Source organism: Cetorhinus maximus, chromosome 1, assembly GCF_964194155.1.
Source record: "Cetorhinus maximus chromosome 1, sCetMax3.hap1.1, whole genome shotgun sequence".
Lineage (NCBI taxonomy): Eukaryota > Metazoa > Chordata > Chondrichthyes > Lamniformes > Cetorhinidae > Cetorhinus > Cetorhinus maximus.
In genome coordinates, this window is record NC_135879.1 from 1,116,001 (window position 1) to 1,131,801 (window position 15,801).

At 42.6% G+C, this 15,801-nt stretch overlaps 1 protein-coding gene across 3 annotated transcripts in view; it reads right to left on the reverse strand.

Moving 5' to 3' along the window:
- The window catches only part of bdh2 (3-hydroxybutyrate dehydrogenase, type 2), a 70,130-nt gene extending 59,606 nt beyond the window's left edge, over positions 1-10,524 (reverse strand). For 2 of the 3 annotated variants that reach the window (XM_078564168.1, XM_078564341.1), the window contains exon 1: positions 9,081-9,437. In XM_078564168.1, coding sequence (XP_078420294.1) covers positions 9,081-9,183 — 103 coding nt within the window. In that variant the 5' untranslated portion in view covers positions 9,184-9,437. Of the gene's footprint in view, positions 1-9,080; positions 9,438-10,383 lie in introns of those variants that run through there. The other variant, XM_078564255.1, reaches the window with a different exon arrangement.
- Between the last annotated feature and the right edge of the window lie 5,277 nt (positions 10,525-15,801).

The window sequence follows — 15,801 nt, forward strand, 5'->3', positions numbered from 1 at the left end:
TCTGTATCTAACCTCCATCTACCTGACTTGTTTCTGTAACCCTTAATACCCCTGCCTAATAAAAATATATCCCTCTCAGTTTTAATATTTTCAATTGATCCCAGCCTCAACAGTTTTTGGGGTGACAGGGTTCCAGGTTTCTGTGTTTTGTGACGTCACCCCTAATTTACCTGGATCTAACTTTAAGGCTTTTCCCCCTGGTTCTGAATTGCTTGTGTTGGCAATCAAAGAAGAGGGCTAATTAGCTCTCCTGTGAACACAAACTTTATAACTGCACAGTTCAAATAACAAGATGGGAGAAATGGAAGAGGAAAATAAAGTTTGAGGATGAGAACATCGATGCATTATCAGTGCGGGAGCTTTTCTAGAGTGTAAGGGGAAACGTTTTTGCTTATTTTGCTGAGTTTCTTTTCAGTTCAAGTCTTGCTGTCATTTCCATGCTTGCCTTCAGCCCACTGAGAAAGACTTCCAAAAGATTCTGGAGTTCATTCTTTAAAAGTTAAAGTTTTGAAAATCATTTTGGAAAACAGATACTTTCAGTAAATTTGTTAACCTCAAGCTGAGACCGTCACTGTAGCTTTGAACAAGGATGTGTGTGCTGCTCCCTGTGCACAAAGCTTTTACTCCAAGGGTGATTTAGTGAAAATGTAGATCAATGATATTTTCTATTCTCAGAAAACAATCAATCTTGCAATTTGTGCACAGGGAGCAGCACACACATCCTTGTTCAAAGCTACAGTGACGGTCTCAGCTTGAGGTTAACAAATTTACTGAAAGTATCTGCTTTCCAAAATGATTTTCAAAACTTTAACTTTTAAAGAATGAACTCCAGAATTTTTTGGAAGTTTTTCTCAGTGGGCTGAAGGCAAGCATGGAAATGACAGCAAGACTTGAACTGAAAAGAAACTCAACAAAATAAGCAAAAACGTTTCCCATTACACTCTAGAAAAGCTCCCGCACTGATAATGCATCGATGTTCTCATCCTCAAACTTTATTTTCCTCTTCCATTTCTCCCATCTTGTTATTTGAGTTGTGCAGTTATGAAGTTTGTGTTCACAGGAGAGCTAAAGAAATTAGCATAGAAATGGAAGAGGTTCTAAGTGGTCTGGCAGGCTTAAAAGTAGATAAATCTCCAGGCCCGGGTGAAATGTATCCCAGGCTGTTGAGTGAGGCAAGGGAGGAGATAGCAGGGGTGCTGGCAATAATTTTCAATACCTCTCTGTCCACAGGAGAGGTGCCAGAGGACTGGAGGACAACCAATATGGTACCGTTATTCAAGAAGGGAGGAAGGGATAAACCAGGGAACTACAGGCGAGTCAATCTAACCTCAGTGGTGGGGAAACTATTGGAAGCAATTCTGAGGGACAGAATTAACCTACACTTGGAGAAGCAGGGATCAATCAAGGACAGTCAGCATGTTTTGTTAAGGGGAGGTCATGTCTGACCAATTTGATTGAATTTTTCAAAGAGGTGACCAGGTGTGTAGATGAGGCCAATGCATTTGATGTAGTCCACTTGGATTTCAGCAAGGCTTTTTATAAAGGTCCCGCATGGGAGACTGATAATGAAGGTATGAGCCCATGGGATCCAAGGCAATTTGGCAAATTGGATCCAGAATTGGCTGAGTGACAGGAAGCAAAGGGTGGTGGTTGAGGGGTGTTTTTGTGACTGGATGCCTGTGTCCAGTGGGGTTCCACAGGGATCGGTGTTGGGTCCCTTGCTGTTTGTGTTATATATAAATGATTTAGACTTGAACGTAGGAGGGTTGATCAGTAAGTTCGCGGATGACACGGAAATTGGTGGGGTGGTAAATAGTGAGGAGGATAGCCTTAGATTACAGGAGGATATAGACGGGCTGGTCAGATGGGCTGATCAGTGGCAAATGGAATTTAATCCGGAAAAGTGTGAGGTGATGCACTTGGGCAGGACAAACAAGGCACGGGAATACACGATGAATGGTAGGACCCTGGGAAGTACCGAGGGTCAGAGGGACCTTGGTGTGTGTGCCCACCGGTCCCTTAGGTAGCAGGATAGGTAGATAAGTGGTTAAGAAGGCATATGAGATACTTACCTTTATTAGCCGAGGCATAGAATATAAGAGCAGGGAGGTTACGGCGGAACTGTATAAAACGCTGGTTAGGCCACAGCTAGAGTATTGCGTGCAGTTCTGGAATCCGCATTATAGGAAGGATGTGATTGCACTAGAGAGAGTGCAGAGGAGATTTACCAGGATGTTGTCTGGGCTGGAGAGTTTTAGTTATGAGGAGAGATTGGATAGACTGGGGCTATTTTCCTTGGAGCAGAGGAGATTGAGGGGGGACATGATTGAGGTGTATAAAATTATGAGGGGCATAGATGGGATAGACAGGAAGGAACTTTTCCTCTTGGTGGAGGGATCAATAACCAGGGGGCAGAGATTTAAGGTAAGGGGCAGGAGGTTTAGAGGGGATGTGAGGAAGAATTTTTTCACCCAAGGGTGGTGGGAATCTGGAACTCACTGCCTGAAAGGGTGGTAGAGGCAGAAACCCTCATAACATTTAAGAAGTATTTGGATGTGCACTTGCGATGCCATGGCATACAAGGCTATGGGCCTAGTGCTGGAAAATGGGATTAGAATAGTTAGGTACTTGATTGACTGGCGCAGACTCGATGGGCCGAAGGGCCTTTTTCTGTGCTGTAGACCTCTATAGCTCTATGGAAAAGTACATTTCAGATCTGTCTTGTGATGCAGTAATCTGCAGGTCTCATCTAAATAATCTTGAATTCAGTTGTCCGGAGGTGGCATATTTAAATCTTGCATGGTCCGGACAAGCCTCAGCCGGTTGTATTTTAAACACGGTGTCTGATGAAGAACTGCCTAGCATTCTACCATTTAGCCCTGGGTGTGCAGATCAAGAAAACCCCGATGTCTGTTATTCAACAAACCAAGGTATCATTACAGAAAGCTATACTGCCATCATTACTGACACTGTGCCAGCAATGCTAGAATCAGAAATGGAATTAAATAGACTTTGTAAAGCTGAGGACAGCTTTATCGAATTCTGGTAATTTGATTGCTTCATTCATTGGAACATCAGAATTTGCTCTGAGATATTGCTTTGGCAAGTGTAAAATCTTACAGGCTGAAGAACCCAATGATGGAAATCTCTCCTTTAGTGTGCAGTACATTGGCTTTCTGAAGGAATTGTAATTGCTAAATATTTTTTTCGAAAAGCTTAACTATCAAAATATTAAATGGAAGAAAATGAGAGCCACTTGAGCAGAAATGTTGCTGCATCTAAACAAATTAAACCCAGAATTACCCAAAGTCAGAACGCATTTCTCTTTATAAACTAGCTTAGACTGCCTTAGTTTCAGAGTACTGGGCTGATGTGTCCCATTTATAATTAAGGTCTATTTAGTGCTGAGACAGAGTGTTTGAAATCTGCATCTGTCACTGATGAAACACCTTTCAAAATAAAAATATAGATTTGTTCTGGCCTATGCTTATATTTCTGGGTTTGTACATTCATGCAAAACCACATTTTAACCAACCAGATTTTAATAAGATGGTGTGAAGCAAAGCTCTCAAAATGGTATTGACTGGTGATCGACTATTGTCCAGTGTGTGTTGCAGTTACAGTGAGAACGTCATTGTTATGTGGATTTATGCCATTGGTTGCGGGGGTGGGTGCAGGTGGAAATAATCATAATGGTTAGATTCTGACTATTGAGTGATTGACCAGCAGATGCCAAAGGAAATCTTGGTCTATTTGAGATCTGGGCCTCGTTACCATACCTGCTAAGTATGCGGGCAGTAAAAGAGCACCTGGAGCATCCCCCGCCTCTGGGCTGGTCCAATATCAGCTCTGAGAAAGGTCTCGCTGATTCACAGAATAGGTTAGAGGGAACTCCAGGCTGCAGCAACCCAGGTTAGTACTACCCAGCTCAGAGGCTCCTCCTAGCCCCTTATTTACTTCGGACCATCTTTGAGCTCTTGTTCGATTGGACTACCAGCTGAAACAGGCTGCTCATACTCCGCCCTGTTTTGGCCTAAAATGGCATTTGTGGTCCAATGTGCATCATGGGACCATGACTTGCATATTAAAAGGACGCACTGCCCCAAAACAGGCCAGCATTTTGGCTTTCCGTGGCAAAATCCTTTGAAAGTTACAGTGGCCAAAGAGCACCAGAGTGAAGAGTGATGGTTACTGTAAGGTATTGGGCAAAGTTCGGTAGGTCTTATTAAGGTATTCATAGTTTTAGGTAGTTCAACAGTAAATATTTATTAACTACTAGAAACTATATACATAGGCACAGTAAAGGTCCAAACTAGGAGCTGTCTCCATGCATGCTTGTGCACATGGCTCTGTCCAATACGACACTGACTCCTAGGTGTGGGTCATGTGTTCACTTACATCACCGTGTGGGAGGTACTGTACTCAGTCCCACGTAAACCCTTTTGTGCCAGACCATTATGATACACCCACCCCCCCCAAGTTTTTATCCAATGTATTTACAAGTTATCCCAGTTTAACCCATGTATTACATCATTACTACTACCCAATCTACCCCACCTCAGGTCTCTGAGTTCATAGGTTCAGGCGGTCCGGAGGCCTTATGACCCTTCCATATCTTGTTCTCACGACTGTAGGAGGAGTGATGGGCTCTATCACCACAAGTAAACTTTGTTGAATCAGAGATTATTTTTGCATCTGGGTGTCTTTCCATTCTTTGGCATTGAATCGCTCTTTGCTGATTCCCTGATTATAGTAATAGATGGGGGTTGGTTATTCTCGCTCTTTACGAGGCAGATGAACTCTGAGCTCGTCTCTATATATGACCCACACCTAGGAGTTAATGTGTTGGACAGAGCCATGTGTAGGAGCAAGCATGGAGACAGCTCCTAGTTTGGACCTTTACCTATGCATATAATTTCTAGTAGTTAATAAATATTTACTGTTGAATTACCTAGGAATACCTTAATAAGATCTACCAAACTACTCCCAACACCTTACAATAACGTTAGCTCTGTTTCTCTCCCCAGATGCTGCCTGACCTGCTGAGTATTTCCAGCATGTTCTGTTTTTATTTCAGCTTTTTAATCTCTCTTCCTAACAAACAGCCACAGCAACATGACAAAGCTGCCCAAAGTAACTCCAGCATTCCCCAAAACGGGAGGACCATTGCTTATAGCTGTCTGCCATCTGGCCAGCAATTCTTCTGCCATTATTTGTTACTCCTCAGCTTTGTACTTGGACTTGCTCTGAGTTACCTTCTGAAGCTGTGATTGCACATCATGCAAAAAGCTGAACCCATAAATATAGTTTAGTTCAGCATGGTTCAAATTGTACACGTGCAAACTTATGTTGGGCACAGGGACAATATCAAAATTTACCCCGAAAAGTCTTGAATTTATTAAGTGCTGTACCTTGTAATTATGGGAAATATAAGAATAACAGAATGCAAATTTATACAATGCCTCATTATAACTGCAGGACAACCTAAAGCAATTCATATCCATTTAATTATTTGTGCAGTGACCATCATTGTGTAGCTGAATATGGCAGTCCTCTCATGGGCAAAGCTCACAGGTTTGTTGACGCTCAGCAAGCAGAAGCAGCTTTGTTGGCTCAGGCACATTCTCAGGATGAAAGATGGTGCAATATCTAAGGATTTTCTATATGGAGAAGTAGCTGGAGCCAAATGACCAGTAGGATGCCCAAAGCTCCGTTTCAAGGATGCTTGCAAGTGTGACACAAAGACGCTAAACACTGATTTTCACATCTGGGGGACACTAGCTGATGACAGAGGAAAATGGCAACATCACCTATGGGCTGGCATGTGCCAACATGACAACGCCAAAACAACTCACAAGGGCACCTACTAACCACTGCATATGCAAAACTTGTGGCAGAACCTGCCACTCATGGATTAGTCTCTGCAGCCATCAGCAAAAATGCACCATATGAAGCAAGTCCTCCATGGATTTGATTTGCTGCACATCCATCTCACACAGATGGAAGGATGCCGACGATGTCAATGTAACAGTCAGTGCGCACAGAACAATTTCCCACAAACAGTACATAACCAGCCAGTCTGAGAAAACCTTTCAAGCAAATTCCTCTCCTGCAGTGATTGCACGGTCTTCCTCAGTGATAGCTGAACACTGAGTTAGCCACCAGATTGGTTATGGGAGTTAAGAGTTTGTGGTGGGGTGTTGGTTTGGTTGCAGGGGGAGGGCAATTTCCACTCTAATTCTTTCATCTCAATAATATTTTTGGGACTTTACTATCTTGGAAACAGATGAAACTGGATCTAAGCAAGCCCATGTGGCATTGCACCTTAAGAAGGATGTACTGACCTTGGAGGGATTATAGTGCAGATCCACCAGAATGATACCAGGATTCAAAGGGATTTATTATGAGGACATGTAGCATAAACTAGGATAAACAACAGGAAATGCTGGTAATACTCAGCAGGTCTAGAAGCTTCTGTGCAATGTCAACTCTATTTCTCTCTCCACAGGTGTTGCCAGATCTGCTGAGTATTTCCAGCATTTTCTGTTTTCAATTCAGATTTCCAGCATCTGCAGTATTTTGTTTGTGTTGCTGTAGGGTTTGTAGTCCCTTGAGAATAAAAGGCTGTTCTAATCGAGGTTTTTAAAATCATAAAGTGATTGATAGTTTCGCTGCATCAATCCTACTTCCTCTGGTGAGGCAATTCAGAACAAGAGGGCAGAATCTTAAATTTAGCGCTAAACTGTTCAGGCATAAAATCAGGAAGCATTTCTTCACACGAGTGGAAATCTCTCTCCCCCAAAGGCTGGGGTCAGCTGAAGCTTTCAAGACTGAGTTCATTATTAGATTTTTGCTTATTAAAGGCATCAAGGGGTCAAAAGTGGGTAAATGGGGTTGAGGTACAGGATCATCCATGATCTAATTGAATGCTGGAATAGTCTTGAGGGCTGAATGCCCTACTTCAGTTCTTAGGTGTTAAGACAGATTAAGGACCACTTCAAAGAGAGGTGGCTGTCTCACAGATTTCAATTACAAGAGTAGTACTGAAAGCATCATAAGATTAAGTATTACAGCACTTCATGCATAGACCATTAGGAAGGAAAGAATTATAGCAAGTCATTAACATAAGAAGCACATTCTATTTTGGGAATAAATTAAGTTGCTCTTTAAATTGTCTCTCTCTGACCAAGCTTTTGACCATTTTAGAAGTGTGAGATGATGCACTTTGGCAGAAGGGAATCGGGAGAGGCAATGTAGACTTAATGGCACAATTCTAAAAAGTGTGCAGGAACAGAGGGACCTGGGGGTGCATGTGCATCAATCTTTGAAGGTCGCAGGACATATTGAGAGTGATTAGCAAAGCATATGGGATCTTGGGCTTCATAGAAAGAGGCACTGAGTACTAAAGTGGGGAAATTATCCTGAACCTTTATTAGGGTCGCCAACCCAGGCTGGACACATTCCAGGAAATATTGGCAGCAGTATCATCACGGAAACCTGGCGGTGTGGTGCGAGCGGTTTTGGGGTGGCGGTGAGTAACTCTTCAAAATGGGCAGGTCACCTACCCATTTTATTGAGAAATAAATTCAGCATCTGAAAACTATCCACTCAACAGAATGAATTTGCAACTTGCTACATTTAAAGAGTAGCAAAAACAATGACTATTCACCACACTAAACAGATAAACACCTTAACTATTAAAACTTGCAGATGCATGTTGTTCTTTTCTGATCTCATTTCTGTTCCATGTTATAAATGTTGACATCTCTCATCATCTCAGCTACTTTTAATTTGTTTTTTTTACATGATTCAGTTTCTTTTACAGACTCTCAAAAGCCCTTCACATCTGTACACAAATAAACCTTGCTGAAGTCAAAGCTCCATGAGAACTTTAAAAGTGGAAATGAAGTCTTGCGAGACAAAGATGTTACTTTTCACACAATAAATCTAAAACAGCCACAACTAAAACCTGTTTGTTTTATAATGCAGACAGAACTCACGAGCACATGCACGCCTGTAACTGAAATTCAGTGAAGAAAGGATTTCTAGCCAGGACCTACCAGAAGGGAATCTTGCATGTTTCTGTGCACAAGCACAGTAAAATGCAGCATGCCACAAATTGAGTTGGAAGATGTGTCCATGTGACACACACCAAGAACAGAGAATGCTGAAAATACAGAATATATGTACTGAGAAAACAGCATTCCAATCTCCCACAATGTTTTCTCTGGCCACCAGAAGATTTATGCCGATTCCAGGAGACTCCTGGCCATTCCGGGTTAGGCCCCAACCAGAGCATTGTATCCAGTTCTGGTCACCACACATTAGGAAAGATGTAAGGGTCCTTAAGAGGGTGCAGAGGAGATTTACCAGAATGGTTCCAGAGATGGGCAGGGGGTGGGGGGGTTTAGTTACGAGGTTAGGTTGGAAAAGCTGGGGTTTTTCCTTCAAGTGAAGGAGATTGAGGGGAGTTTTGATAGAGGTCTACAAGATTATGACAGGCTTAGATCAGGTAGACAAGGAAAGCTCGTTCCATTAGCTGATGGTACACTGGCTAGGAGATGCAGATTTAAGAGTTTGAGCAAGAGATGCGGGGGGATGTGAAGGAAGAACTTTTTTATGCAGCGAGTGGTGACCTGGAACTCTCTGTTTCTGCTTGCACCACCCTCATGGGCCATCAATGGTTTCAAAATTAAATTGGATGGGCGACTGAAGGAAATAAACTTGCAGGGCATTGGGCATCGAGCGGGGGAATGGAACTGACTGGTTGGTTTTAGGGAGAGCTGGCATGAACTCAATGGGCCAAATGGCTTCCTTCTGTGCCGTAAATAACTATGACCTGTTATATCTCCTTATATAGCTCAGCAGCTTTTTTTATAATGCTTCTGTCAACCCCCTGGGGATGTTTTATGTTATAGGTGCTATTTAATGCAAATTGTTTTTGATTACAGCCTAGAACTGATGTACACTGGCCATAAAGCAGAACTAAAATTAGCCCCAGCTTTAGAATAGAATCATAGAATGTTTACAGCACAGAAGGAGGCCATTCAGCCCATTGTGTCTCTGTGAGAGCAACTCACCCATTTTTCTCTGTAGACTGGCAATTTTTTTTCTTTTCAGATAATTATCCAATTCTCCTTGAGGCCTTGATTGAATCGCCTCAACCACATTCAGGCAGTCCATTCCAGATCCTAACCACTTGCATAGTAAGAAAGATTTTCCTCATGTCATCGTTGCTTCTTTTGCCAATCACCTTAAAATTGGTGACCTCTGTTTCTCAACCTTACCACCAGTTGGAATAGTTTCTCTCTATCTACTTCCCAGACCCCTCAAGATTTTGAACACCTCTATCAAATCTCCTCTTAATCTTCTTTTCTCCAAGGAGAAGTCCCAGCTCCTCCAATATATCCATTAACTGAAGTTCCTCATCCCCTGTGCCATTCTCGTGAATCTTTTCTGCACAAAGTCTTCACATTCTTCCGAAAGCATAGTCCCCAGGACTGGACACAATACTCCAGTTTGCACCCTTAATCCCTGTGCCACAGTGGTAACCTGACTGGTAACCTCAGGCACTGCAGCTGCCTCCAACGCGTTTTTCAGTCTTATGTTATCTTCAATGGAATGCACCTCAATATATAACCACTTATCACGTGAATTTTTGACAGGATTCCTATACAAACAAGGAGTAGGAGTAGGCCATTCAGCCCCTCAAGCCTGCTCCGCCATTTAGTAAGATCATGGCTGATCTGATAGTAACCTGAAATCTGCATCCCACCCCCCCCCCCCACCCCGATAACCTATTCCTTATAAGTAAAATGCAAACACTCCAAATTTTATCTTAATCTGATTACTGAAAAGTTGATTTTACATAAATAGATTGTAAACCCTTTTTTATATACGCAATAAAACACAAAGGAAGTATGCATTTTCCACAGATCTTTCGCATCACTGGAAATAATCAGAAAGGCCCCTAGGCTGAAGGTGAAAGCAGCAAAGCAATGTCGGATTATCACATCCCCGGAATCACTTCCTGGGTTAGGACATTGACACAGTCTTATTTCTTTTTATTACCGATAGTGCCCGTGCAAAACAACGCGTCTCACCCTTCTGTCAGTTCAACACTAAGTATTGCAGAAGAAATGACCAGTCTACGCCCTAGGGTAATACAGTAACTCATTGGCCAAATCATCAGGGACAGCATCGATCAATAAATGCTGCACTCTTATTTAAAACACTCGGCAGACTTTACAAGTCACCACGGCGCTAAAATAGGCTGCGGAGAGCATTTTGCTCTCAACACTTAATTATAATTAAAAGGGTAGCTGCTCTTTTCAGCTGCAGCCGAGGTTCCCAGTGCGGTAAAGAACATTCCCTACTCCTTACCGTGCGGTCTAAAAGGTAACTCAATTTTCCAACTTTCTTCCCTCAAGGACTTAAGTGGAATTTGTACTGTGGGTTTATTGAGGAAGCAGATTTGTGCGAACTACAGACCCCACCAGTCCCTGCACCCGCATCCGCTCCCAGACGTTGCTGTGTAATGCTCCCTGAAACTTCATCCTATAAAAATTAGACCCAAGATCGCTACTCGGCTGCCAAAGCCTGTGTTCTTCAAACTAGCTTCCTGCAGAAGCTACAACCTGGAATAGCGGCGGGGGAACCACTGCCCTGGATGGGACGAGAGCTTTGTTATCAGCTCATACAACACAGAATGAGGCTATTCGGCCTTATCTGCTCTCTGAAAAAGCATCTCTCTCTCTCTCCATAGAATCCTTACAGCACAGGAGGCGGCCATTCGGCCCACCGTGGCTCTCCTAAGAAGCAATTCACGTACTGACGCTCCTCAGGCCTCTCCCCACATTCCTTCTGTTCAGATATTTAGAATATGTAGAAAAATTTGCAGCACAGAAAGAGGCCACTCTGCCCATCATGTCTGCATCAGCCAAAAATCAAGCCACCCAGCCTCATCCCACTTTCCAGCACTTGGTCTGTAGCCCTGGAGGTTCCAGCACTTGAGGTGCAAATCCAGACACCTTTTAATGGAGTTGACAATTTCTGCCTCTACTACCCTTTCAGATAGTGAGTTCCAGACCCCCACAATCCTCTGGGTGAAAAAATATTTCTTCATTTCCCCTCTAATCCTTCTCCCAATCACTTTAAATCTGTGCCCCCTAGTTGCTGGCCTCTCTACTAAAGTAAATGGGCCTTCCCATTGGTGTAGGGTGGCCGAGTTGTACTATTAATGATAGGGTTGATCTGCAAACACTTCTTGAGGGGAAACATTAAGTTTATTTACAATATACTCAACAGCAACTAAACATGTGCTTTCAACTCCAACTCCATCTCTACATTGACTATGGAGGTAGCCTGTGCTACTCTCCTATTGGTTACTATAGATCATGTGATCTTCCTTAACAAGTATTATTCTTAAAGGTACATTACACTAAATAAAACCATAATTACTACATTCCTCACCTTTTAACTCGGCTATACATATATTTACAGGTACATATTTTTGAAGACAACATAGTATTTGCACTGGGTAAGGAGCTTACAAGTTCAGTCTTTCAGGTGGTTTCCTGGTATGTGTGGAATGGCGCAGCTCCACAACTTCAGATTCTTCGTCCGGAATCTCCTTTTCTGGAGTTGCTTGAACTTCAGGTGCTTTGGTGGGCACATGCAGTTCTGTATCCTCAACTCTTACAGGAACATCAGACATGTCTGTCCTGCGTTCAGTATCCTCAACAGGAAACACAGACCCGGTCATGGCCACTGGTGGAACCAAATCTTGGTGATTTGTCTCTCTCTTCCTTAAATGGTCACATATTTACAGATGATCCAGCCTTCCACCTCCACATAGTAAGTTAGGGGTCCAGTCACTGCACTTATTTCACTCAGTAACCACTTTAGTCCTTCCCCAAAGTTTTTCACGTATACTGGCTCTCCCACGGTAAATTTCCTCTTCCGACTATGCCAGTCGTATCTGGTTTTCTGGCTTCCCTGACTCCTTCCACCTTCCCCTCTAAATTCAGCATTATTAGGCTCAATCTTGTTCTGAGACGGCGTTTCAACAATAGCTTGGCAGTTAATAACCTGTATTAGGGGTAGTCCTGAAAGCGTGCTAGCTTGGTTGCCAAGGAATCACCAGTTAGCTTTTTCATGCCTGCCTTGAACATTTGAAATGCCCTTTCGGCCAGTCTGTTTGAGGAAGGGTAGTACGGTGCAGTTTTCACATGAGTGATACCGTTCAAGCTGATAAACTGTTGAAACTCAGCGCTCGTAATTGCCGGGTTGTTATCGGAAACGACTACTTCTGGTAGCCCCTGAATTGAAAAACTCTGATGTAGTCTCTCAACTGTAGCACCCGACGTTAGTGACTTCACCTCATATACATCCAACTATTTTGAATGGGCATCAACAATGAGCAGAAACATTGTTCCCAGGAAAGGTCCAATGTAGTCAAAGTGTAACCACACCCAGGGTCTACCTGGCCACTCCCATGGGTGTAATGAAGCTGTTACTGACAACTTTTGCAGTTGCTGACATTGTACACATGTCCTTACTAAACTCTCTATTTCGCCATCCATCCCAGGCCACCATAGACAGCTGCATGCTATGGTCTTCATTCAGGAAATTCCTGGGTGGGCACTGTGTAGTTCAATAAAAAGTGGCTCCCTTCCCTTTGGAGGAACTATCACTTGTGCTCCCCACAATAGGATGCCATCCTGGCTGGTTATTTCATGTCTTCTGTTGAAGTACGGTTTCATTTAATCAGATATGGGCTCCTGAGACCAACCACGTAGCACTTGTTCTCGTATTTGAGATAGGACTGGGTCCCGACTTATCCAGTCTCTGATCTGTCGAGCACATACCAGCAAGGAATCTAAGAAATTTAACAATAAAACCAGTTCCTCTGGAACTGGGACGTGCTCATCATTTTTTTGTAAAGCTAAATGACTAAGGGCGTTGGCATTTGCAATTTGATTGCCAGGTCTATGTATGAAAGCGTATTCGCATGTTGCCAGAATGAAGGCCCTATTAGTATTTCTGTATCTTCTTTCTACGTGCCTTCTTTCTAGTGCAGTTAATCTCAGCCTTCTTTTTGACTTCATTATTGGTCAGATTTCTCTCAGATGCAAGCTCAACTTGTCTGAGCTCAGTGGCTGAATCTCCCAAAATTTCATTACCTGTCTGATTCTTGGAAAATTCTGCGAATTTTGTTTCCAAAGTTACTTTGGCTTCATTTGTCTAATTCTTCAGCTCTTCCATCTCTTTTTTGTATTTATTTGCTGCCTCCTGGGAAATTGAGCATTGTTGTGTCTTCTTTGCCAACTCATTCTTCAGTTTGTTCAAAGAGGTGCTGAATTCTTTCTGTTTCTCTTCATACTTTTCCAGAGGTATAAACTTTGACCTGAGGGGATCTTGCAGTGTGTGAAGGTCTTTCAACAAGTTTTCTTTTTCCTTGCAAAGGTTGTTCAACTCGTCTCAAACTCTGTCATCAAGCAGGGTCTCTTTCAGTTTCTTCTGCTGTTCTTCCAGGTTTTGGCTTAAGACAGCCTGCATTTCTTCAGGTTGTTGAGTCCTTACACACTTCTTTTTCAGAACAGGCACACTTCCAGCTTCCTTTTGGAATCTCAGTGGCCAATCAAGGTTAATTCCCCTTAGCCAATTTCGCCCCAGAAGGCTTGGTCCTCTGCCTCTCAATACTAACACTGATAGCTTTACCGATTGGCTTCCATAATGGACAGTTACTCCGCTTATGCCTTTTACTTGAATGTCTTCACCTGTATAGGTTTTTAACTTGGCTGCTGTTCACTCCAAATTTAATTGATGTTCACCATTATTCAAATATCTGAAGGTATGTTCCCCGATTACTGTAGTGGAAGCTCCCATGTCTACTTTCATTTTAACAAGTTAGCCATTAACTTTCACAATGACAAATATTGGTTCAGTCTTTCGAACTTTCAGATTAAACAATGAGTAAATGTCAGAATTTGTTGTTTCAGGCTCTTCTACATTGTAGATTTAATTGGGCTTCTTGTTTTGTTTACAAACCTGCTTGAATCTTTCCTTGCACTGCCTCATTATATGTCCATTCTGTGACCATAGTGGCACTGATTTTTTTTAAACTGCTAATCGCTAAAAGACTGATTGTTTCCCTCTATTAAAATTATTTTTCGATTTTACTGCTAAGTTATTTTTCTTTATTCTTCAGCTAGTAGGGGATGTTTCCTGCCTCTTGGCAGAGTCTCACTTTTTCATGCCAATTTCGGCTGAGGATTCCCACCCAATGTGGAGGATGGCGCCATTTTGTGCACCCTGTATTGCTTGTGAATCTCTTACTGCGCTTTCCATGGCCAGTGCTATCTCTAGCTCCTTCTTGAAATCCAGATTCACTTCAACAATAATCTTTTCTGAATAGCATCCTCTTTCACACCACACACTAAACAATCTCTGAGCATGTCGTTCAGAGTCATACCAAACTCACAATGTTTTGTTAGCTGCTTCAAACTTTTCACATGGCATGCAATTGTCTCACCCAGGGATCTATTTTGTGAATTAAACCTGAACCTCTGCATCATGTCTGAGGGCTTGGGTTTAAAGTGACCCTTCATGAGGTCCACCAATTCATCTAAATTTTTTGAATCTGGGGCACTGGGTACTGGCAAACTTCAAATAAAACCATAGGTTTTGCCCCCACAAGTACTCAAGAGGATCGCTCGCCTCTTCTCTTCCCCCGTAATCTCATTCACTTGGAAAAAAGAACGTGAGGCGTTCTATGTATTGAGACCAATCATCTGTGGCTGCTTCAAGAAGATCAATTCTCCCAAATTGTGGCATCTTGAGAGAGGATAACTTCTTCAATTCTAACAGAGCTTGCTACTTACAATCACTAGGTGAGGTACAATACTGATGTCTTTCTAACTTGATTTCTTCTGTTCAATCCTGTTTTATTCTCATCACCAGTTTGTTGCAAGGTTGCCAAGTTGTACTATTAGTAATAAAGTTGATCTGCAGACACTTCTTGGGTGGAAACATTATGTTTATTTACAATATACTCAACAGCAATTAAACGTGTGCTTTCAACTCCAACTCTATCTCTACACCGACTGTGGAGTTAGCCCGCACTACTCTCCTATTGGTTACTACAGGTCATGTGATCTTCCTTAACAAGTATTATTCTTAAAGGTATATTACACACTAAATAAAACCATAATTACTACACTCATCCACTCTATCCAGACCCTTCACAATTTTGTACATCTCAATCAAATCTCCCCTCAGCCTCCTCTGTTCCAAGGAGAACAACCCCAGCCTATCCAATCTTTCCTCATAACTGCAATTTCCCAGTCCTGGCAACATCCTCATAAATCTCTTCTATGAGATGCAGGAAATGGGTTAGACATGGTTGAGGGGCCCTATCAACCACAGTGTGGGAAAAATCAGTTAAGGAAAAAGGAAGACTTGTCAAAAGCGCCGTTTTGGAAGGTGGCATCATCTGAACAGATGCAATGGAGGCGGAAGGACTGGGAGAATGGGATGGAGTCCTTACAGGAAGCAGGGTGTGAGGAGCTGTAGTCGAGGTGGCTTTGGGAGTTGGTGGGCTTATAATGAATATTGGTAGACAGTCTATCACCAGAAATGGAATCAGAGAAGTCAAGGAAGGGAAAGGAAGTGTCAGAGGTGGACCATGGAAGGTGAGAGGGGGTGGAAATTGGAAGCAAAATTGATAAACTTTTCCAGGTCCAGATGGGAGCATGAAGCAGCACCGATACAGTCATTGATGTACCGAAGAAAGAGGGT